The sequence below is a fragment of the Typha angustifolia genome, chromosome 11 (genome assembly GCF_048772165.1).
Source record: "Typha angustifolia cultivar Huaian chromosome 11, ASM4877216v1, whole genome shotgun sequence".
NCBI classification, from domain to species: domain Eukaryota; kingdom Viridiplantae; phylum Streptophyta; class Magnoliopsida; order Poales; family Typhaceae; genus Typha; species Typha angustifolia.
The window spans coordinates 2,601,441-2,624,075 of NC_133249.1; the positions used below are offsets into that span (position 1 = coordinate 2,601,441).

At 39.5% G+C, this 22,635-nt stretch overlaps 5 protein-coding genes across 9 annotated transcripts; 4 read left to right on the forward strand and 1 right to left on the reverse strand.

Annotated features, from left to right (window-relative positions):
* Positions 1-1,292: 1,292 nt before the first annotated feature.
* On the forward strand, positions 1,293-4,550 carry LOC140770919 (transcription factor TCP3-like). Of its 2 annotated transcripts, none has more exons than XM_073112248.1 (3): positions 1,293-1,480; positions 3,326-3,445; positions 3,624-4,550. In XM_073112248.1, exon 3 carries the CDS (start codon positions 3,686-3,688, stop codon positions 4,400-4,402), a length of 717 nt encoding a protein of 238 aa, XP_072968349.1. In that variant the 5' UTR covers positions 1,293-1,480; positions 3,326-3,445; positions 3,624-3,685; the 3' UTR covers positions 4,403-4,550. The 2 variants fall into 2 exon arrangements, with proteins under 2 accessions (XP_072968349.1, XP_072968350.1); XM_073112249.1 differs by lacking the exon at positions 1,293-1,480 and adding an exon at positions 1,659-1,673.
* Positions 4,551-6,149: 1,599 nt separating this feature from the next.
* LOC140769475 (RING-H2 finger protein ATL39-like) lies at positions 6,150-7,091 on the forward strand. Its single transcript, XM_073110169.1, has one exon. It carries the CDS (start codon positions 6,423-6,425, stop codon positions 7,089-7,091), a length of 669 nt encoding a protein of 222 aa, XP_072966270.1. The 5' UTR covers positions 6,150-6,422.
* A 398-nt stretch (positions 7,092-7,489) lies between these two features.
* LOC140769473 (uncharacterized) lies at positions 7,490-9,837 on the forward strand. The gene has a single exon (XM_073110167.1). The coding sequence runs from the start codon at positions 7,490-7,492 to the stop codon at positions 8,996-8,998; it is 1,509 nt and encodes a 502-aa protein (XP_072966268.1). The 3' UTR covers positions 8,999-9,837.
* Positions 9,838-9,870: 33 nt separating this feature from the next.
* On the forward strand, positions 9,871-12,223 carry LOC140769474 (basic leucine zipper 34-like). The gene is made up of 4 exons (XM_073110168.1): positions 9,871-10,870; positions 11,310-11,400; positions 11,509-11,635; positions 11,772-12,223. The coding sequence occupies exons 1-4, from the start codon at positions 10,464-10,466 to the stop codon at positions 11,885-11,887; spliced, it is 741 nt and encodes a 246-aa protein (XP_072966269.1). The 5' UTR covers positions 9,871-10,463; the 3' UTR covers positions 11,888-12,223.
* Positions 12,224-15,646: 3,423 nt separating this feature from the next.
* On the reverse strand, positions 15,647-22,405 carry LOC140769521 (phospho-N-acetylmuramoyl-pentapeptide-transferase homolog). 4 transcript variants are annotated; one of them, XR_012105921.1, is made up of 9 exons: positions 21,971-22,402; positions 21,818-21,892; positions 21,516-21,748; positions 20,244-20,694; positions 20,051-20,115; positions 19,030-19,223; positions 17,762-17,970; positions 16,321-16,778; positions 15,647-16,149 (listed from the first exon to the last, which is right to left on the reverse strand). XR_012105921.1 is itself a non-coding variant. In XM_073110234.1 (9 exons), the coding sequence occupies exons 1-9, from the start codon at positions 22,079-22,081 to the stop codon at positions 16,515-16,517; spliced, it is 1,434 nt and encodes a 477-aa protein (XP_072966335.1). In that variant the 5' UTR covers positions 22,082-22,405; the 3' UTR covers positions 16,178-16,514. The 4 variants fall into 4 exon arrangements, 3 of the variants coding, with proteins under 3 accessions (XP_072966335.1, XP_072966333.1, XP_072966334.1); XM_073110234.1 differs by lacking the exon at positions 15,647-16,149 and having other exon boundaries at positions 16,178-16,522; positions 16,691-16,778; positions 21,971-22,405; XM_073110232.1 differs by lacking the exon at positions 15,647-16,149 and having other exon boundaries at positions 16,178-16,778.
* Positions 22,406-22,635: the final 230 nt, after the last annotated feature.

Sequence of the window (22,635 nt, forward strand, 5' to 3'; positions counted from 1 at the left end):
TTATGACCAAAAGTAAACCTAAACAGCATATAAATACTTTCAAAAAAACAGATATAATAGTTTAAATCAAAAGTATAAAGAGTAGTAGCATGCATGCCAAGTTCGCACTACTTTTGATAGAAAAGTTAATCCAAACTTTGCACCATCTAGGAACCCACTAATCTGAGTATCAGTTAACTGGTTTAAGTGTTTAACTAGATAGGTAGAAAAGAATAAAAATAAAAAGTAAAATGCCTTTTAGGGCATTGGGTAGAGCGTATAATACGACATAGTACTCTATTGTCAGCAAGAGTGTGACAGATTAATAGGTTACCATGATAATTAAAGATTAAAACCTAGCAGTCAATCAAAAGGCGAAATGTGTATAGATTGGATCTCACCTTCTTCTTTTTTCAAATGAGAAAGGTTATACACTGATTATTTCATTAAGTTCTAATAATGTTCACATTATTACTCGATACACACGAGAAAAAAATATGTATAAAACAACAACCCTAAGTATATTTAAGCTTGCCAAATAGATGATGCAGGAGATCTAGGATGGGAGGGAATCAGCCGAGTTATTGCGGGTACAGAAGAGCAAATTCTCGAGGGCGATATAGAGGAGAAGATAAGATTGGACATGAGAGATGTGAGGAAGAGTAAATACAAAAACAAAGAGAGAAAATGAGGCAAAGATGACGGTGACAAGGAATTTATCGTTGAAGAGGAATGAGAAAAATAGGAGAATCCTTACATTACATTAGGATAGAAACGTCTTTTCACTCCTTCAAGCCAAAATAATTAGGGAAGGGCAAAGTGAACCGTAGGAAGAGAAGAGAACAAAACTTGCAGCGATAGTTAAAAGAGAAAGTTAAACAAGTATAGTAGCAAACATTTTTATTTATGTGGATGAATAGTAAATAGTTGAACCATTATGACACATCAATTTTCCTGGTGATATATAGTGTTTTAGTTTCTTTGCAAATTTCTATATATGCAGATCCAGAAGACGATGCTACTAGAAAAGATTAAATAAACATGCTAAAATTTAAGATTTTTGATCAATTGTCTAACATAATATCAGAGATTAATTTTATTTAGAGTTCAACAGCACAACGATGTATAAAAGCTGCACATTACTTAGCGGCTTAAGTTCTTAATTAGGTCAAAAAAAATATAAAAGAAACGATTTAATAACACAGGACTGGACCAAGTTGAGAGACTCTTGCACTTTATAATGGCGTTTTGATATAAAATATCCAAATGTACTAAAACCTAAACTAAGTTCACAACTTTCCCTCATAGGAGTCGGCACACCAAAGCGCAATGCCACCATGAAAATAGTGGGTTAGTAGCTAGTAATGGAGGATGACAATAGTATGCAGGATCTTGGTACCATTACGATGGATTTTCTAAAATCTGTGGATTTGTAAGAAGATCCAGAGATGGCATTAATTAAGTTTTTTGAGCTTTGGCTGCATCAACGAAGACAACAAAGGTACACAAATTATTCCTTTTCCAAATCCCCTTTTAAGCACCTCTCCCAAAGTTTAATCGATGCAAACGAACACATAACCAACTCTAGCCTTTTTCCAACTCCTTGATGCACTTCTATTATCATATTCGCATCTTTCTCTCCTTACTTTTATGTGCGGAATTGTGGATGCATCTCGAGAAAGAAGTTGATCTAGGTTTGTTTTCAAGCTTTACTTTTCTAAGCATCGATTAAGAAAAGGAATGACTTTATTCTTAAGAATCTTATGATAAGGGACTTGTTTATTGAGGAATTATTTACCATCTTGACGGGTATACCGTTGAAATGGACAACTTGGTTTTGACAAACAATATTATCGTTGGAAGAAAAAAAATTCTGCCCATGACCTGTATGACGAAATGGCTCACTAATTCCCACATCCACTTCCTCCCCTCTCTTGTCAACCGTGAATAAAGAAGCTCGTTCGATTCTAGTCCACATCTTACTCTGGGCTACTTTGTACACTTGATTAACTTAAACGTTCTGCTGATGCTCGGATCAAAGTGGGAAGATTAGGTCATGTCTACATTTGAATCTAAAAAGTCCTCCTACTCTGTGCAATCCCTACCAATGGAGAAGTTGCAGCATTATTCTCTTATTAAGTAGTAATAGTAAGTTGAAGTTAGGTTAGAGTAGCTCCAACTAACCTAGAACAAACTTAGGATTGGTTTAGATTATCCTAAGTGAGCAAAAAGCTTTTTTTGTTATTTAATTAGAGAGCATAGAACAATATTAGGAAGCAAAGTTAAAATAACACACACATTTATTCCAATATCCACCCATTTGCCCTCTTGTTAATATGTTACGATATGGTAATATATTATGGTTTAGAATTGGTTGAACAGTGTAGTGTGACTATAATATATAAAATTATAATTTATATTTAACTCTAATCTATTTCTTGTTTTTTTTTTCTCAAGAAAATAATACATATCTATTTACATTCAACTATGAAAATGATAATGAGATCAATTTAATCACTTTTATCCCTTATTCCAACTGAATTAAAATAAAATTTTATTTTATTATAAAATAAATCCTTGTTTTATTTCAATTCTAATTTTTCACCCTCGCCTCCTCCCTCATCTAACTCCTCCTCGGATACAGAGGCCTCAATTAGCAACTAACCTTACTGCCGGCTCCTGCAATTAGGATATTAATCATCGATTAAAAAGAAAATCAATGGGTTACCGAATTATATCACCTTTCTTTCAATCTAGGCCGTAGATTTTTAATCAACGGTTCATATCCCAACTTCATGGGCCCAAATACGTAGGCCCAAACAAAACTTGGCCTGGCCACTGAGAGTTTTGCAGTTAGTCGATCTCATTCACGTCCTCACTTCGTTGTCTTCTTTCCAGTTCCCATTGCAATAATAATAACTCAACTGGTGGAATGCAATGGATTTCACATGCATCGATCCCCTTAACTGCAGCGAGCTCTGTCGACGTACAAGGTGGCCTGGCATGTATAGTTGAGAGCTTAGAAGAGATGGTACTAATACTACTGATGCCAAGCAGTCTACTGATCTATTCCGAACTATTACTTCGCCACTTTGGACCCTCTCTTCATGTTTGAAATAGTGAGCATCCACTACGATCATTGCCCCCATTTGCCCTGCTGTACTTATTTGCATGTACGTAACTTGTGCTGGCTCGGTCATGATGTGTTTTTTGATAATATCTCAGCCATATTCCATTCGAATTAAACTTCTATTTTCAGGATTTAATATTTGTTAGGAAGATCAATTTTTGTCATGAAAATTAATTAGATAAAAACATTTTATGTATATTACCTTGTTGTTGGCAGTTCCAGGAGATAAAAGGACAGATGGATTCCTCCAAAGAAAAGTCTCAATGAGGAGTCTCTCTCTACCCTTTCGCAATCCCGAAGAGGATCTAAGACAAGATATCCAATCAAGAAAAGAAGGCAGATAAACGTTTCATTCTTTCTATTCCTTTATAATTATTTAGGCCTGGAAATGTAAATTAATTTGTGTGGTAGGCTAAGCCGCTGATCTACCCAAAACTCCCCAAAAGCTAGCCTTTGTTTTCCTGACTCTTGTAATGGGTTAAATTCTCCTTTATCTCGTTGTTTGTCTATGTAGGTATAAAAGTTGGAATAAGGTAGCGAATAAATGTAACAAGTCGAGAAAGTCTTTATTCGAAGATGTCCGATAACCGTCACCGCCGCCAGCACCACCACTTTATCCACCAAGTAGGAGGCCACGTAGCCCGCCCGACCGGGCGAAAAGATCGGCATAGCAAGGTGTGCACCGCCCGCGGCCTACGTGACCGTCGCGTCCGGCTCTCCGCCTACACCGCCATCCAATTCTACGACGTCCAGGACCGTCTCGGCTACGACCGGCCGAGTAAAGCCGTCGACTGGCTCATCGAGAACGCCAGGGCCGCCATCGACGAGCTCCCCGTCCCTTCCCGGCCGTCCGATCACCACCACGTTAACAACGACGGAATTCTTCCAACTTGTTCAGATGCCAACGACATCGCCGCAGCCATCAAGTCGAGTAGCCAGAGCTACTACCCAGTTGAGTTCGAGATGTCTCAGAATTCAGCTTGGGCAGAGCACAACCAGAGGATGGCTTCTTGGGAGGTGGCGGAGGCTAGCGGAGAGTATGGCTTCAATCAGAGCCAGTTCTTTACACAGAGGGAACCCCTTCAGTCCAGTGTTTTACCTTCTTTTCGCGCTTGGTTGGATCCGATTGCTTCTTACGTCGTCGGCGGTGGATTCTCCGGATTCAATATTCAAGAAAAGACTCAGGGTGAAGAAGAGCATGATGGTAGTGAGAACAAGCTCTCCTCTACTTTCTCCGGATTCCATACTCAAATTTCGAATTACTCAAAACCTCAGAACGAGTTTCATGGTTAGATCTTGTTGTTATTGTTGTTGTTATTAGTTGGAGTACGAAGGATTAGCAGAGCAGAGAGGAATACATTGGACTACTGCTGTAGGATTAAACAGCAAGAACTTTATGGATTATATTATGCATTCAACTTCCTCATAATAAACTATGCACTACGAGGTTGCAAATTTCAATGCCTTTTTGAGATGGATGCTTAGGACATGTCATTTTCCTCGTACAGTGTCAGATCCAATTGCCAGGCTTACAACCCACTTTACATTGCATCGCCTACAATCCAACATCCTATTTAAACAGTGACCAGGAAAAGGAAAAACAATAACAATAATAATAATAATAATAATGGTAACAAAAATGCAGCCATGTTTTGGAACAGTTTTGTCTGGTAAAGAGGATCTGGAACTAACTGTTAGTAAAATGATAGGTGGCATGTGTCTGATGCTATACTTTCTTCCTCCCATTTGCTGCAAGTGGCTATCTTTTGGGTGCAAATTCCGACTACTTTTTCTGCATGCTACTTTTGGCTGGGGAACTTGGCGGGAATTTCCTCACCAGGAGTCGGCATTTTGGTGTCATTGAGTACTGGTATCCCTTTTTTTTTCCTTTCAAGATTCCATAGGAGAGGATCAAGTGATCAACCCAAAACCTGATATATTCCGACAAATATTATAGTATCACCTCTACAAATAATGCATACTATTTCTTATTTCAGAAAAATAAATTATCAAAATATCCTATTATCATTCCCACTTTATAAGTTATTAATTCGACCCTTATATTTATTAATGGCTAAGAATATTCTGAGTTAACTTTAGCGCTGCGGCATCTATTGAATTAGATAATATTTTATTAACTTTTAAAGACAAAGTCTAAGATAGCCCTTATATGATCTTAAAATATAGCTTTATTTTATTTTTCACTTAATTTAAAACTTACTCTATAACATCAAGGGGGCCTTTGGTTTCATGCATTTTAAGATGTAGTATTTTTTTTTTTTTTGGTGTTATATTAAATGAGAAACCAAGTTTAAGTGGATATCAAAATAATTCATACGTGCCCAAATTAATCCTCAGAAAGGGTACTTCCTAGGGTCTATGAAAAGAAAATTGGTTTTTCTAAATGCATGAAGTCAAACAAACCCTAAGATTATATTTTTCATATATTGTTAACTCAGCTCATCAAATAAAATTAATGTGTTTTTGAGATATTAAAAATAAAATAAAGGAGTTGAATAAAGTACTCAAAAGGCCGTCTAGGCCCAACTAGCGAACCGGCCCGTAGAATCCAAAAATCCTCATAGGATAGCAGGAAAGTAAAAAAGAAGAAAGAAAAAAGAAAAGAGAAAAAGAAGCCATTTCTAGATGAAATACTCCTGAACTTTTTATTGGCCTATATATAAAGTCTTCGGTGCAGACCTCGTAGTGTTTGCTCCCACGTACGTCACACCGAGACTATATTCGGATCCACAAATTAAGTGGGAACATGAGACTCGGACTTCATCGGCAGTCATCTAAGAACGAGTTGATGCATGCATGGAGGAGACCCAAGTGGCTAATAAAAAGATTTGGAGGTGATGCTACCATATATCTTATGTTTAAACTTTAATATTTAAGATGGATAAAAGATTAGCTCCTTATCTTAAGCCCAAATAGCCGGTTGAATTTAAAAAAAAAAAAAAAAAAAAGAGTAAGAAATGAGATTTGAACTGCTCACATTAACGAATGAGAACACGAAATCGGGAAGAATCCGGTTCCAAATTAATTTGTCGTAGTAGTTGAAATAGCACGGCATAAGCGAGTTCTTCACGTTATTATTGTAAAGTGCCAGTCTAGTCAACGATAGAATTTAGAATAATCAAATTTCACATTTCTTCCTCTATCTAGTATGGCAACCGATCAAATTTTGCCAACTAACCCAACTGCAGGAAACTCGTTTGGCTTGAAATGCAGGGGGACAATCTACTCTGATAGATGATAAAAGAAGTATCACTAGCCACCAAAACATATCACAAACACCAACACCACCGTCATGTCGAACACCGCCATCCCACCGGAACCCGACTACTTGCTCGATTTCGACGAGAGGCAATCAAATTACAACCTCAACACCAAGATCCTCGCCACCGCGATCATCTCCCTTGCCTTCGTCATCGCCTTCGTCATCCTCCTCCACCTTTACATCCGCCGCTCCCGCAGCCGCTCCGCCGTCAACAACCTCCTCCACATCAGCTTCAACACCGCCGCCGCAGCGGCCCACGACGATCCCGCGACAGCAAGAACCGGCCTTGATCCAGCCGCCATAGCAGCGCTCCCTTCCTTCCCTTACGAGCAAAGGGACGAGGCGAGTCGCGCCGAGTGCGCGGTATGCTTGAGCTCAATAGACGGAGGGGAGACGGTCCGGTCGCTGCCCGGCTGCGGTCACATGTTCCACGTGGCATGCATCGATATGTGGCTCGCGTCCAACTCCTCGTGCCCGGTGTGCCGAGCTGGAGTGGAGCCACGTCAGGAGTTAGCTCAGGAGTCGTCTAGTAATGGAGCCGTAGAATCATCCCAGGAGGGCACGTCGGCTGCGAAGGAGGCCGGCTCGATCTCGGTGCGGCTGAGCGCGTCATTGCATAGGATGTTAAGCAGGGAGAGGTCAGGGAGGAGAGTTCAAGATGATCGAGTAGTGGAAGATTTAGAGAGGCAGCAGCAGTAAAATTTCTTCTACTTTTTCAACTTTTAATATGTTGATCTATATTTCATTATGCATACGTATAAACACTAGTTTTGAATGAGTTGAGTGGTCATGCATAGCATAGGGTTGTTGTTGTTGGTTAGTGAGTGGGGCCTAGAGATGGGTTAAGTGGGGATAGTTTCAAAGGATTTGGTAGACTTTGATTTGGTTTCCACATGGTAGTTAATTTTGTGCAAGGATTTGGAGTATTTAATCTCTAACAACTCCCAAACAATCCCGTTGGACATTCTGAGGTAGTTGTAAACAAATAGAGTTCTGAAGGCCCATTTAGTTGAGCCTGTTCAAGTGAACATGGGCCCAGACAATATTTCCAAGTTCCAACCCCGTTTCCACCTCATTCTGGTTGCCTCGAAAGCCTAATGGCTTCTACCACCTCCTCCTCCGCAGACCGCGATGACTTCTTTCGCCACGAGCCCCTCTTCCGCGCCATCGGCCTCTATGACTTCGCCTGCCTCCCCCTCGACCTCCCCCTCCGCTCTGACCTCGTCTCCCTCCTCGCTTCCCACTACGACCCCGTTTCCCACCTTAGCCTCGTCCGCGGCTCCGCCATTTCACTGACACGTGATGACCTTGCCGTCGCTCTCGCCCTCCCTTTGAATCCGGAACCGGTGGAGTTCGACGCCGAGATATTCTCGGATGCGGAGCCCGTTGAGACCATTGTGCGGTTCATAGTGGAGCGGATGCTGCTTCGGTCGGAAGAGGAAGTGGGGGTAATGCAGGCGGAGGAAGAGGCGGCGGTGAGATTGGTGAAGGAGGGGAAAGCCCATTTGGTGGATTGGGCTGGAGTGATGTGGGCGTTGGTGGAGAGGGATCTCTTGGAGGCCTCGCGGTCCGGGAGGTGTTGTTCGTACGGCTTGCACCTCCAATGTTTGATGAAATGTCAGAGGCCTGAGCTGTTTGAAGATAGTGGGAAAATAAGAGATGCTGCCTCTAGTATGCAGCGTTGCAGCGTGAGAGTGGCTGTTGGTGTGGATTGCGAGGATGTGGATAAAGAGAGAAGAGATGGCCCTGCAGCTAGGCTTTGTTCTTCGGAGGAGTTAAATTCTGTGGAATTTCTTGACATGGTGAGTGGTGATGCTTCTTGTAGTCCTCTGGTGCAACCCCTTGAACCGACTTCTGGAGAATCATTGCATATGAGTATTGACACATGTAAAATATCGGCAAACAATGATTCCAATAGTTTGTTCTTGACTCTGAATAGCTGCAAGGGGGAAATGGTTAAAATCAATGACGAGGACGACGATAATCAGAAGTGCATGCCCAATTTTGGGTCTTCAGACCATGAAGCATCAGATTTTGATACTTGCGTGGAGCAAGTACAAAGTTGGATGCGGAAGAGTAAGATGATGTGTGTCGAAAGGAATCGAGAGTACAGGAATACCCAAGCAAAGATTTGGCACGTGAAGGAGTTGATGCAGAAAAAGGATCACATTATCCAATCCTTGGAGAAAGCCAGGGTAGCAGAGTTAGAGAAGAGGCAGCTCCAGACTTGCCGGTTGAAGAACGAGCTCAGAGTAATGAGCTCTTTAGTTTATGGTTACAGAAAAGCTTTGAAAGATACCAAGAGTGCATTTGCTGAGTATAGAAAATATTTTCCAGAGGATCACAATTCTCTTGGCAAGGATGTCAGTGGGACTAGTGGATTGATACTTAGTAATGTGGAGTTGGAAAAGCAACATTTGATGGAGAAACTGGGACTGCATTTCCTGGCTGCAGAGTTAATCAACAAATTTCAAAAGGATTGGTGCTTGAAATTTGCAGAATGTGCTGAGTGGTTTACGAATATGGCTAGGAAATTGGTGGAACTAAATAGGGAGGTTGAAATTCTTTGGAGAAGGTTAGAGGATCCAGTAGCTATGACAGAGTAACTCTTTAGTTTATCCTGAAGATAGCTTATGCATAGAAAAAAAGGAGGCTTTTATTGCATTTCATGTAGGTCAGGAAACATAGGTATGTGTAAAGTGCAAAGATTTTAGACTCACAGAAACAAACCCTTTGATGCTCTTGAATTATATAAGACGCTCTTCTCTTGTAAAATAAATTGATAATCCACAGTTTAGTTTTGTGTTTTTCTGACTAGCAGATGCTCATTATATTTGTGTAAATTAAATTGATAGCCACATAGTACATCTGTTCAGTCATAGAAACATAGAGTTGGACCAGATAAAGCTATGTCTTCCATTTTTGCACCTATTTCTGGGGCCGCAGCAGGAGCTCCTGATAGGATTAACCCACCATGTTAATGGTGCCAGGAGCTGATGTAATTCGAGTTACTGTGTGTGTCCCTGATCTGGTCTTATTGTGGCTCGACCATTTTAGCCTGCATACTCCCTTTCTTTTGTGTCCTTTTCCTTTTCATCCCCACATGCACTGCTTTTTCTCTTTTCCTCAAATCCGGAATGTGGAGGAACAAACTAGACATTGCTGTGATATTATTATGGGCATTTACGATATCCTTGATTTGATTTCGTTAGGCCAAAAGTTGTTATATCGTACATAAAATATGGTTGGGTGCATGGGCAATCATTGGTTCATATCGATCGACGACCCTAATCTATTAATTTACATCCGCACATTTGTTAACCTCTTGGACGATCCCTTCACTTAGTCCAAGTTGCAGCGAGACTGTTTTAAGTTTCAGAGGGTGGCAGGAAGCCTCAGAGAGAAGATAGAAGAGAAAGGAATACATAATAGAAAGAGAGGGGAGGGATTCGTATTGGAAAGGAAAAGGGGAGGGGGGGCAAGGAGACACAAAGGGAAGGAACTGCATGTGAAAGTGGAAGGTTGTGATACAAAGCAAGTAGCCGAGTAGAAGTAGGAGGCGTGCTAACTTTTGCACATGGCAAGGCATGATTCAACTCTTACAACTATCTCTCTCTCTCTCTCTCACACACACACACACACACACTCTGGAGATCTCTAAGCAATTAATGGAGAGATTAGTACCATCTTTATGTTGTTAATGAACTCATTCCTTCATCACTAAACATAAAAAAAGGAGGTCGGGTGACATGGACACGTGGTTGCGGATTCCTCCGCTTTAATTAAACTGACCCTCTGCAACTTTCCTGTAATACCGTTGAGCCCTAACTCCCCCCCACCTTCACTTCTCTCTCTCTCTCTCTCTCTCTCTTCTCTCTAGCTGTTGCAAGCTGTCACCCTCTATTCTTCTTCCCTCCTTCCACAAGAGAAAATGCGACCTGCCACATGATCACTGGGCAAGAAAACAACTAGAAGAAGTTAAAAGAGAGAGAGAGAGAGAAAGAGAGAGAGGTACTAATTCCAAGAAAACAACATCTCGAATGTCTACATTTGCATGAGAGAGAGAGCTTAATGGCGCAGCTTCCTCCCAAGATCCCACGCCCCTCCCCTCTCTCCCCAATGCTGACTCCCTCCTCCCAATTGCAACCCTCCTGGGTGGACGAATTCCTCGACTTCTCCGCCGCCAAGCGTGGCGAGCAACGCTCCGCCGTCAGCGGCTCGGTCGCCTTCCTCGAGGCCCCACTCGCCGACTTCGACTGCCTCGACGCCGACGCCGACAAGATCATGTCCATGTTCTCCGACGACGTGCCGCCCTCCAGTTCGCCGTCCGATCATAATAGCATCAACGACGACGACGACAAGCCGACGGGCGACGAGTCCGAGGACGCCCTGAGCGCGTGCAAGGTCGAGCCACAAGATGCGCCGGCTCAAGCTTTCGCGACAGTGGAGACAATCTTCGACCCTAAGCGAGTCAAGAGGTGAGCCCAAGAGCCCTAAATTTTACTCATTCCAGCTTATATCGTAACAATCTTATTATCCAAAAGCCTATGCTATCAGGAAAAATAAAAAAACTTATCTAGTCTTCAATTGACTAAAGAAATAAAGAACAAATTGAACACCAATAACTACACTACCCTCCTAATACGTTCAAAAAATTAATAACCTTACAATATTGGTGGATGATTAGGGCATTTTCCGGCAATTGTTAGTAGACAGTATGAGCCTTAAGGCACCTATTGTATCAAAGAGAAGTAATGAATTTTAAATGTTAAAGACATAGTATACGTTGTTAGTTAATTATCTAAATGCTTAAGCTTGTGGATTAACTGATTATCTAAACAGTTATCTAACATGTAATTAGTCTTAAAAATTATCCAAGCTTCTGAAGTTTAACTTTGGATTGGAATAATGGAACAGGATATTAGCCAATAGACAGTCGGCGCAGCGGTCAAGAGTGAGGAAGCTGCAGTACATCTCAGAGCTCGAGCGCAGCGTGACAACATTGCAGGTACTTGCAGTCTGAGTTATGTATATACCATCTTCTTGATGGTTGTTTGCAATTTTGATCACTTAGCTTTGATCTTCTTGTTGTAAAATGGCAATGGCATTAACGCAGACAGAGGTATCAGTGTTGTCTCCTCGAGTGGCATTCCTCGATCACCAGCGTTCGGTTCTGTCGGTCGGAAACAGCCATCTCAAGCAGCGCATCGCCGCTCTCGCGCAGGATAAATTTTTTAAGGATGGTGAGTTACTTCATTAATTATATTGTTAGTGTACCTAAAAATTTAGTAGACCAACGTGCATGCAGACATAATTGATACCTAAGTCTAGTGGAACTCAGCTGACCTTGTTTTAATTATCTGGAACTAATTGATGCAGCCCACCAGGAGGCACTTAAGAACGAGATAGAGAGACTGAGGCAGGTTTATCACCAGCAAAGTCTCAAGAACATTGCAGATCCGATTGCACACTCACAGAAAGAGTTACTAAGCTGACATGATATATAATTATATATATATAGTGATGGTCGACAGAAAGATTATGCAGCAGTCCCTGTGACAATTTTATGCTTAGGGATTGAGGTGGTGGTATTTATTATTCACCAACGTGTTGTGGTTAAGGTGGTGCTGGTAGTTGTTGTATTCTTTGTGTGCATTCTTCATGCATTTTATTTTTCCTCTATTTTTATGGGATAAAAAAGCATGGTGATCATGGTGGTGTAATTTTACTATTTGTTTAAGATTGTTCTTGCTTTTGCTTTTCTTGGAAGCATTGCCACCGGAGTACTGTACTGCCTGAATTAGTGGATCAGAAGACGATTTATTTTTTTAACACTCACTTTTTTCTACTAGCTTATACATGATAACGTTTTTTATTTCTTCTTTTTTTTGTTGTTCACTTTGAAAATGAAGGGGGCCATTTTTATCTCAGTATTTATGCAAATATGAGCAGAATCATCAGTACTCTTTGGCTCTCTGCATAACATTTATCTGGAAAGAAATTAAATGGAATAAAGGGTATAGACAATAACAACATTGAAACACGTATACGAATCCTCTCATCTCCGAGTAGTGGGATAACATAAAAATTAGCATGCCTCGTTCAGTTAATTACTATGGTCTTTTAACCTCAAAAATCACGAAAGTTCTGGGCCTTGTGTATTGGGCCGGCCCAAATGGACGTTTATAAAGTAAGGTCAATTTATAATATTGTAAGGTGTAATGTAGCTAACCTTTGGTCAAACTTAACTTGAAATTAATTTTAAATCTAATTATAGAATCAAGTCTGAATTAAAATAATTTTAATTCAAATTAATTTCGAGCTTGAACTACGCTTGAGCCTGATAAGCTTAGATTTCAAATGAGACCTGTATCACTGATGAAGATATAAGAACCGAATAATATTATGAGTACTCAAATATTGATCTAAAAATTTATGTTAATCATATATATTATATATATATTATTAAGTTTTATTTAGTTGAGCTTAGTTGATCAAGCTCTGCCTGAAATTAATCTCAAGCATGTTTAAAACAGATTAAGCTTAAACCATTTGACTCTTAGCGAGCCGACATGGGTTATTTTGACAGCACACGTCCAAATGCAATAAAGATAATTAATATGACGAAATAAGTGAGACTAATTCAATATGCAAAGGTAACATACAATTTTCTTTGAAAAAAAAAGAGTTAAACAGATCTCACCCACTAGATACTTAATAGTCTTAATATAATTAACACACTTAACTCACCACCAAATTAATCACTCACTCCCACAAGGGACTATACACAGTTTGCTCCATGGAAGCCTCATCATCACTATAGCAGTAGCAGTAGAAAGAAGAGTAGTCTCCTCTCGGATGATCTCCGACGCACTCGTCGACATACCAATCACCCATCTCCATCTCTACCCAATCGAACGGGTCGTCGTCGGCGACGTACGTCGGATAATATTTCGAGCATACCTCATGGCTATCGAGATCCGATAAGATGTTATCCAACCCACAGTCCTCACAGTCCTCGTGAGGGTGCATTAAATCCAGAGCAACCTTCTCTTCTTCAACCTCCACACGATGCGTCTCCTCCAATAACTCCGTTAGGATCTCACCGTCGATCTCCGGCACCTCCATCTCTTGCTCCTCGAAGCCAATCTCCCAACACCCACTTGCCATGGATCCAAGAGCTTGGTGAATGGTGACTACTAAGATTAGCTACGAGGCAAATGGTTTAAATACATGATGGATATATATCGCCCATTTGCCACACCTAACGTCTTATCCACCTAACACCGGTTGCACTTTATAGGTGAAATAGATGGAGTGTAGATCGGAGCACGGGCTTAGTGCCGTTAATTAGCAAACCAAGCAGTACGTCTTGAGACATAAGCCAAAAAAAGAAGAAGAAGGGATGTTTATTGCAGTTTGCACCCTATAGTTTTGTTATTTTTAAATTAATTATTGATAAAATAAACAGAAAAAAAGGGGGTGATAAGTTAAGTAGCGTGTTTTGTATGAATTAATGATAAATGCAGGGGTCAAATTGAAAATAGTGAAAAGAGCTGGAGTCCGAAGAGCAGAACGTAGGGTGCGAAGTGAAAAATCCCTTGATAAAAAAAAAAAGAAGGAACGAAGAGTGGAGTCACGGGAGCACATGTAGGCGTGGAGGAAGGGAGACAGGAGGACATGTGATAATTAAAGAGATTTGGATTAATGACAGAGTGGGGAACGATTCCAGACTGTAAAGGAGAAGTGGGATATATATATATCTTGATAAGGGATTTTTCTTTTTGTTGTAAAAATAAAAGAGTTAAATTGTATAGATTAACTACTACCGTTACAGATGGCGGGTATTTAAGAGACCTTTTTATTTTAATAGATGTTGAATGTGGATCAAAGGTCATAATTAAACGTAGAGATGTTGGCCAACTCAAGCTTGTTTGGACTGAAAGAATCAATCATGCCATTGCATGCTTGGGCTAATTAATTATTTTCCTTGAGGTGGTTGTGTTAGCCAGGGTATGTATAGAATGTTAATATTTGACAGCCAAACATGGAAGCATGTCTTCCACCTATCAGTATCCAGGGCCATGCTATGTGGGAAAAACAAGGACGAGGGGCCATGTTTTCAGAGCTTCATGCTGCTGGAACACTAAATATGTTGGATTAGACATTCTAACTGAGACCCATGTCTGATTGTTAAATATAGTTTTAAGTATATCTTTAATATCCATGGAGTAAGAGACTTGAGAATTCTTTAACTAATTATGAGATTATGAGAGGTCTCCTATTGTAATTATGATAAATTATACTAGGAGAAGAATGTAGGTTTTAGATGTCTATGTAAATATTTTGAGTTAGTCCTTTTGTATGGGGTAAAAACCTGTGGTGAGTGCATTAAGAATCCACGGTTGATGTCCATAAAGAGTCATGTAGAGATATGCACAGAGTAGCATAAAGTAAGTGTGAAAGCGCTAGTAGATTGCCTTAAAAATATTTATATGGAGTCAATATATCGACAACAAAAAATTATATATATACAATAAGAGAATATTATATGGTTAGTCGTGTATAAATTTTATACTAAAGCTGAGTGTGGTTTCTCAGGTGGGGTCTGTGTACTCCATATCTTGTATAGTAAATTTGCTGTTGTTTCGTAATTTTATTATATTAAAATGGTTTCCCATTATATATTTGCTATTTAAGTTTATTATGATCAATTTGTTCTCTTGTATTGTTTGGTGAGATTGAATTACACATGGAGAGCGAGAATGCTTCAGACTATTAATTTTATGTTATGTACAAAGAAACTTCAGGGTCAGGAAAGTAAAATGGGATAATTTCGACGAAGGATTTTTTTTTTTAAGATGATTTCAGAATAGATCTTGGGCTGCAGAGGAGTTGTGTGTGTGTAGATATATAAAAGTTTAAAATCTCAAAATGCTTGGAGCAGGCGTGAAATTTGTAGCATATTGGGCCTGGACCGCAATGCTTCTCATGGGCTAACAGTTCAAGAAGGCAAGCTTTGGTAAATTGCTAGGCCTGCAGTCCAAAGCCCAGCAAAATTAACACGTCGAGATATGATGTTAGACGCCCATATTCTCCTATAGCCTTGCTTCGATGGAATCGGTCAAACCTCCTCTCACAAGTACGTGCAGTTCCTTTTGGCTTATTAAATGTAGATGCTATTATAAAAAGAAATGAAACAAAAGATACACGATAGAACTGGAGGACAGCTATCGATACGAACATCACGAGCTGAGCTGTCCTGTAATAAAAACCAGTTGTTGCTGATACCTCCTTTTTCAGGAGCAGAGCATCAAATGAATGGAAATGAAGATGATTATTCTAGAATTGTCATCGCAATTCCTCAACAACTTGTGGGGCCCTATCTATTCAATGCATCCTTCTTCTCAAAGGTTGCATGAAGCAATAACCAGTATGTTTTCCCACGTACTCATCTGCATGAAAATTCCTACAATCTCCTAGATGGGTAAACTTGGCAGTTGTTCTTAGGAGCTATGGTAGGATTAATGAAACAATAACCTTAACTCTTTTTTTTCTTTCTTTCTTTTTTTTGAGAAATAAGCAGTAGCCTTACTAATTGATAAACCAATACAAAGTTCGGTGGATGACCACATGAATAATCAGGCAATACTTAATATGCAATTGAAGTAACATGCTTTACTGGTACCTCGTACACCTTTTGCAATATTTCCAGTAGCAACTTTTGCCCTGAGGTAGTCGGAGCTGCAGATTTACGCTGGATCAAGCACAAAGAAGAGGAACTATTGTCATGTTATTAAGGTCATCTATTAAAATTGAGATTGTTATCATATAAACCTAGAAAAACTTGAGGATATTTAGCTATCCAGTCTTGATTACTGAGCAAACAAGAGAACTAATTTACTATAAGGAAACTACAAGACATCACCAATTATTCGCAGTTGACTTGAAAACTTCTCTCTTTTGACAGTACTTCAACTGTATCGCTCGTCATCAGAGAATTCTGACTTATCCAGCAGCCTTCCTAATATTTTCTCGCATTTGACATAAGAGACACACAAATGAGAGACATCTGACCGGTTTCCATCTTCCTTGTTTCAAATGATACACCAAAGGTATGTACTAAAACCCTATGTGAAACACTTAATCAGTGAACAATAATACGAGGAGCAGGAAGAATGTCAGAACGAAGATAGTAGCAAGTCATGCTGAAATTAGACCAATATAACCAGCAAACAGGGCCAGGATGTATGATATAGCATAAGCACTTGCAACAATGACTGGTTCTTTAAACCCACATAGTTCGAAGTGATGGTGCACGGGTGCCATACGAAAGAAGCGCCTTCGAACTCCATAGAACCTTTCAGTAGCCTTCATATGAAGAACCTGACAGATGAAATAGCCTTCAGTTTGGGAGATTTGTCAGCATAGGCTGAGGACATAATTAACTAGTTGCACATTAAGAAGGAAATGACTTCCACGAGTTTGTGTTGGCAAATATCCCAAACAAAAGTTCTACCATATGAGATGAAAGACATGAATCAAGTACATACTTTCATTGAAGATCACATGAACCATAATTTCAGATAACCAATCTAGATTTTTCTGGCCAATGTGAAGAAAATAATAACCAATTACTATATTAGTCTAATACATAAATGTCAGAGTACTATTTTGCTCAAGCTGAAATTAAAATGATTTCAAAATAGGCCTTCCGATTGGTCTATGAGAACAGGCCCTCCTCTAGTACAGAAATATTTTGCTCGATTTAAAGGTTTGAATTCTCCAGCATACAAAATGGTCCTTCGCCGACTAGATAGGTTGTGTAACTAGAAAAAGGAAAGCAAATTGTTTTGGCTATACGAAAAGTAGCTGTTCTGAGTAAAGCTAGCCTGTTTCACTGATAGAAGCTAGCCTGACTAGCTAGCATATGTAATTTGATGGCCCCTACCATGTGTAGATCTAAGAGGAAATCTATTGTTTCTTAAGTTCTTGAAAGAATCCGGTCCCAACCTTTTGACATCATGAATTCCCAAATATCGGAAATTATAGGGCAGCATATCAATTTCCTATTTTACACGTATGATGTCCCATATACTATTTCCCATTTTCAGTACAGTGACTATCAAATACAGGGTTGTTTGCCAATCACAGACTAATTTAATCATGAAAAATAAGAAGCAAGATGCATGATTGTACTTTCTATATCACAAACAAGAGCAACCAAATAGAAAATGAAAGGTATGAAAAATGAGAAAGAAGAAAGCATAGGTAAAAAGTATTGGTGTCAATACATCCACATTAAACAAGCAATTGTCCTAGGGTGTATCCTCAAACCAACAGTACAGATAAAGGATAAATAACCATACCTGAATTATGACTGACATTACTTCCATGAAGAAAAGACCAGATGCTACAAATAGTGGAAAAAACATCCCAGTACAGGAGGCCATTGCAGCAAGTGCTCCGCCAAGTGCCAAGGATCCAGTGTCCCCCATAAATATAGAGGCTTTGTATCGATTATGAAACAGAAACCCAATGCACGACCCAGCCATCGAGGCTCCAAAAACAGCTAGATCTGTTTATATTGAACAATTGGTAACTAGTAAGAACTTTTTCAATACATTTAGAATACATACCAAATATTAAATCAAGAAAGCAATCATCAAATCTACTGCTGTAAAATGTCAACAAACTGAAAGAGATATATCTATTTGATCTCACACTAGTAAGTATATGACAACATATAGCTTTACATCCTAATTGTTAGGGTCAACTTCATGAATCCTTTTCCCTTGTTTAGCTTATTTAGGAAGCAAGATCACCAAATATACTGAGACTTTCAGTTGTAGAAAGAAAAAACTAAAAATTATAGGCAAAATGTGACTTAAAGTATGCGCACTAGTTACAAGTGAAAAATAATAGATAAGTAGAAACCACAACAATTATGGTGTTGCTATGAATTGTTACAAGATAATAGAACTATACAAGATATTTCAAAATTGCAGATGAGCCACCCCAAGTCCAAGTCCTAACCTTCTATTATGGGAAAATATTTTCCGAAAAAAAGAGAGTAAAGAAGAACCATGGGAAGATAAATAAATAGAGTCCATGGGAGAGTCTCAACCAAGGATCTATGAGCTGCCAGCACTATTGTTGGCATGAGGTGACAGGGTGTTAGGCATAGTGTTGGGCAGCATGGAAGCAGCCTGCCATCAAGACAACAATGGCAAAGAGAGATAAACATAGAAAGAAGGAGAAGAGGGCAATGTTGTTTATTCTTGAATGGACAGAGGGGCCGAGAAAAATTGTAGGAGAAAAGAGGGATAGTTTTCCAGACCTAACCCTCTGTAACTTATGTTATGAGGAAGTGGGTTTCCGATCCTCTCAACCATTTCTACTAAACATGGGATAAGCACAAATAATTTTTCTTTCTCAATTTATTAGCAAAATCAAGTAAGTTATTGAAAGAAAAAAATGGTAATCATAATATTGATAATAAATGATAGCTACGGGTGTCACACCATGTGTCAACAGAAAGAAAGCTTAAAAAATAAAATAAAGAACATTCTAGGATTCAGGTGCTTGACAAGTTCCAAAAGTATGAAAAGATAAGTCCACAGAGCACTCTACTGACCAGGACATATTGCAATGACAGCTACAGACATCCCAACAAAAGCAAGTGCAGCTGCTCCTCCAGCTAATCCATCAAGCCCGTCAGTCAAGTTAACTCCATTCCCCATTGCAGCGAAAGAAAATGTTGTCAAAACCAGATACAATTTTCCGAGATAGACAAGGCCAAATGGTGGAGGCAGAGGAGCCAACAATTTCCTTCATTGGACAATTGCAAAGAATTAATACCAAAGGCAGAACGGAAACAATGTACTGCAAGTTGGAGATTCCATTGCAGTACAACTCATATTCATACTAAGGCAAACTTAAGTTCAATAACAGACAATTCCTGGAACCAGCAGTAGTGAAAGTATGATTCTTCCTTTCAGAATAGAACAGCATATGCAGTTGAGTAACAAGATAAAGAAAGAAATAGTTTGATTTTAGAGAAGTACAGGAAGATTTATCTCCGACAGTCTCTCATTTCACATTCATCCATTGGGATGGACAAACCTTATCCTCAACTACATTGAAAAGATACACTGTCTTCTGCTACAAAGATCAACATTCAATATGTGATCCAAGCATCTTCAAGATATTGCATGCGATCTCTATGGTCATGCTTTTTATCATCTCTCCATACACTAAAATCTAGTGACAAAAGATGTAGGATCTCATAATAGCTTGATTTTAGAGAAGAACAGGAAATTTGCTAGCTATCTCTTTATATGGTTCAGCTGATTATCTCTGTATGCCAATAATACTGCCCTACAGATGCTCCAGCAATCAATTCTGGACCCAAATTTCTTTATCTCTTTTTTACTTAGGATTTCTATGAATACATATGTACATAGAACTTGAAGCTTCCATGTTAATAAATGATAGTTTAAATGAATATCCTCAAATCAGTTCATTTATGTGGAAGGTGCATTAAGTTTCACCTTAGTATTGGGGAAAATAAGAAAACAATCAGCCAACAAATTCAATTTGACACTTGTAATGCATTAACATTCAAAAGTGTTGATCTTACAGATTATGAGATATACATGTTGTATGGTGTGGGTATGCTTGCTGAATCCAACCAAAAAGAGAACAATGTCCCGGCAGCTACCTGTTAAAGCATCATAATGTTGTTGTTAGTTAATAATTAACTTAGAAATACAACAGCTTAATTAACACACACACACTAAGAGAGAGAGAGAGAGAGAGAGAGAGAGAGAGAGAGAGAGAGAGAATTGCCTGTAAGCTTAGTTTCACCCATCCTGACAACCCATAATTGTGACTCTTAATGCAACTTAAAAGGTCGTCAAGTAATCCAATTGCAGCAAATGCAATAGTTGCTACCATTGCTCCATTTACTTGGATGGAACTATCACCAACTACGAATCTAGATACAATAATGCCAATAGGAATAAAAAATAGTCCACCCATTGTTGGGGTTCCGCATTTGGAAGAGTGCGTACTTGGCCCTTCTTTCCTAAGTATCTGGTGAATCTTCATGTTATCAACTAAAGGAACATATATAAATCCAGCAAATGCAGATAAAATTGCTGACAATGTAAAAGGTTGCGTTAAGAAAAAAGGCTTCAACGGTAGTCTAATAATCCGCCACGAACACCAGTCGAACCATAAAAGAAACACGCCTATGAAGGTGATCAACCAAAAATTAATCAACACTCCTGCTCGAATTCTGCCATTTGAAAAGAAAAACTAGTTTTGTGTTAGCAATTGTATATCCCATTACATGGAATGCATGAAGAGAATAGCAAATAAGATAAGCTATGAAACATTTTCATGGCATCCTGACCAAAAATCTTAGATCATGTACATGCTGGGTCTATAAGGTGTAAAGGTACTTCAACGGTTTACCATAAACCATAACAAGAAATGTCCTGAGGCCCAAAATTCTTTCACGTGTTAATTGGACACAGTAACATTTGCTAGAAGAGCACAAGAATGTTGAACTCCAGTATTCCAACTGAAGCTTGGAAATGCTTGACCTATTCTTAAACTCGAAATAGCAGCACCATCTGCCAATTGAGGGCATTTTATCGGATTGTAAGACTAGGACATACAATGCCTAAAAAGTGTAGAGAGCTAACATCAAATTACTGGAAAGAAATAGAATCTACTCCTATAAATGGAAATAACAAATAGAAAAGTATACAAAGTTAGAACAACCTTGATCAAACCATAATGAAAGAAATTACGAGACTAGTATCTACCAGATGTCTTTCATGATGCAAATTATCTTAAAAAATTCAACTTCTAATTCATGGTGCAGATGAGGCGATGGATGTACTAATTAGGTAATACAACATGATTATCATTATTATCATTATCTAAACCCTTTCTAATCAAGTGTTGAAATGAATATAGTCCAAGTTGACAAATGCAATTTGGACGACGAGTTGTCAACCTATTGTCAGGCCTCTGTCGTTTCTATGTGGTCAAATTAGCAAAAACCACGTGAAACTAAGAGTTCACGCACGGTTTTAGCAACCTCCTCACCTTCTCCTTTTGCGAGCTTGTCGAAGGTTTGAGAACCGGTGGGTCGCCACCGTCAAAGAAGCATCAGGCGTTTCAACTCGATTCTTATTCACCGGCAAATCGACATCAACATAAGGATAAACAAGCAGATCACCATCACTCTCCTCGCCCTCACTTGAATAGGCATTGTAAAAGGACTTCCCTCCACAAACGCCACTGCTGTCCTCTTCCAGCGAAGGAATATCTCCAGGACCCTACCATATAAAATCCGAATCAGAACACAAGGGGGTAAAAAAATCTAATAAAAAAAAATCCCAGCTCACATCATCGATCACAGCTATTTGAAATAACCGATTGCGACGATTATATCTTCTCCGGATGGATCTGAATTTAGGGAGCTGTAAAAGATGAGGATGAGAAACAACATCGAGATAGCGATTTGATCAAAGAAAGCCGCAAAGTGACCGAGAGATTACGAGACAGGCGGATCGGAGAGCCGCGGCGGGGATCGGAAGAGTCGGCGTTGCGAGGGTTCGACGAAACCCTAAGCGGAGGAGGACGTGGGCATTTGCGACGGACGAAGACATGGGATGCGAAATGGAAAGGGAGGGTGGCGATAGGATCGAGGCGTTGGCGTCGCATCCGAGTGTTATTTATAGGTTAGAGAGATGACGGCGACGACGACGAAAAGAAAGAGCGAGAGAGATGGGAAGCGAGAAACTCGTTTGAGATCGCGGCTGTTGTCTTCCCCAGAGGAGTATGGTAGCATCCAAGGCAGGTGAGAAGGGTGATGCTTCTGTTGAGTTCCGGCTTCCGACTTCCGAGAGAGTGGACTTTCTGTTGAGAGTGACACAAAGTTATATTACAGTTAAGTGGGCCTCAATTTGAAGTTTGAGAAGACGTCGCCCAACAACAGAATACCAAATTGCAATTCTGTAGACTTCCTTGTTTTATCTATAATATAAAAAGACATCGCATTACGCAAGCAGTTCCATTTGATTAAGACAATAGACTAATAGTATTTACTACCAATTTCAGGCATCCAATGCGTGAGGTTAATTTTATTAATACAGCTATTATAGATTTATTTAATTCTGAATAATTACAGTTATAGATGTTTGCACTCAGTATGTTTGCCTTC

Bases quoted from the DNA above. Each gene is read 5' to 3' on its own strand.
- LOC140770919 (XM_073112248.1), top strand. From the start codon at position 3,686: ATGTCCGATAACCGTCACCGCCGCCAGCACCACCACTTTATCCACCAA.
- LOC140769521 (XM_073110232.1), bottom strand. From the start codon at position 22,081: ATGTCTTCGTCCGTCGCAAATGCCCACGTCCTCCTCCGCTTAGGGTTT. The intron at 21,893-21,970 runs GTAATCTCTCGG...CATCTTTTACAG, and splicing joins CTCTCCGATCCGCCTGTCTC to CTCCCTAAATTCAGATCCAT. The intron at 20,695-21,515 runs GTGAGGAGGTTG...TTCAAATGGCAG, and splicing joins CAAGCTCGCAAAAGGAGAAG to AATTCGAGCAGGAGTGTTGA.
- LOC140769475 (XM_073110169.1), top strand. From the start codon at position 6,423: ATGTCGAACACCGCCATCCCACCGGAACCCGACTACTTGCTCGATTTC.
- LOC140769474 (XM_073110168.1), top strand. From the start codon at position 10,464: ATGGCGCAGCTTCCTCCCAAGATCCCACGCCCCTCCCCTCTCTCCCCA. The intron at 10,871-11,309 runs GTGAGCCCAAGA...ATAATGGAACAG, and splicing joins GACCCTAAGCGAGTCAAGAG to GATATTAGCCAATAGACAGT. The intron at 11,636-11,771 runs GTGAGTTACTTC...TAATTGATGCAG, and splicing joins GGATAAATTTTTTAAGGATG to CCCACCAGGAGGCACTTAAG.
- LOC140769473 (XM_073110167.1), top strand. From the start codon at position 7,490: ATGGCTTCTACCACCTCCTCCTCCGCAGACCGCGATGACTTCTTTCGC.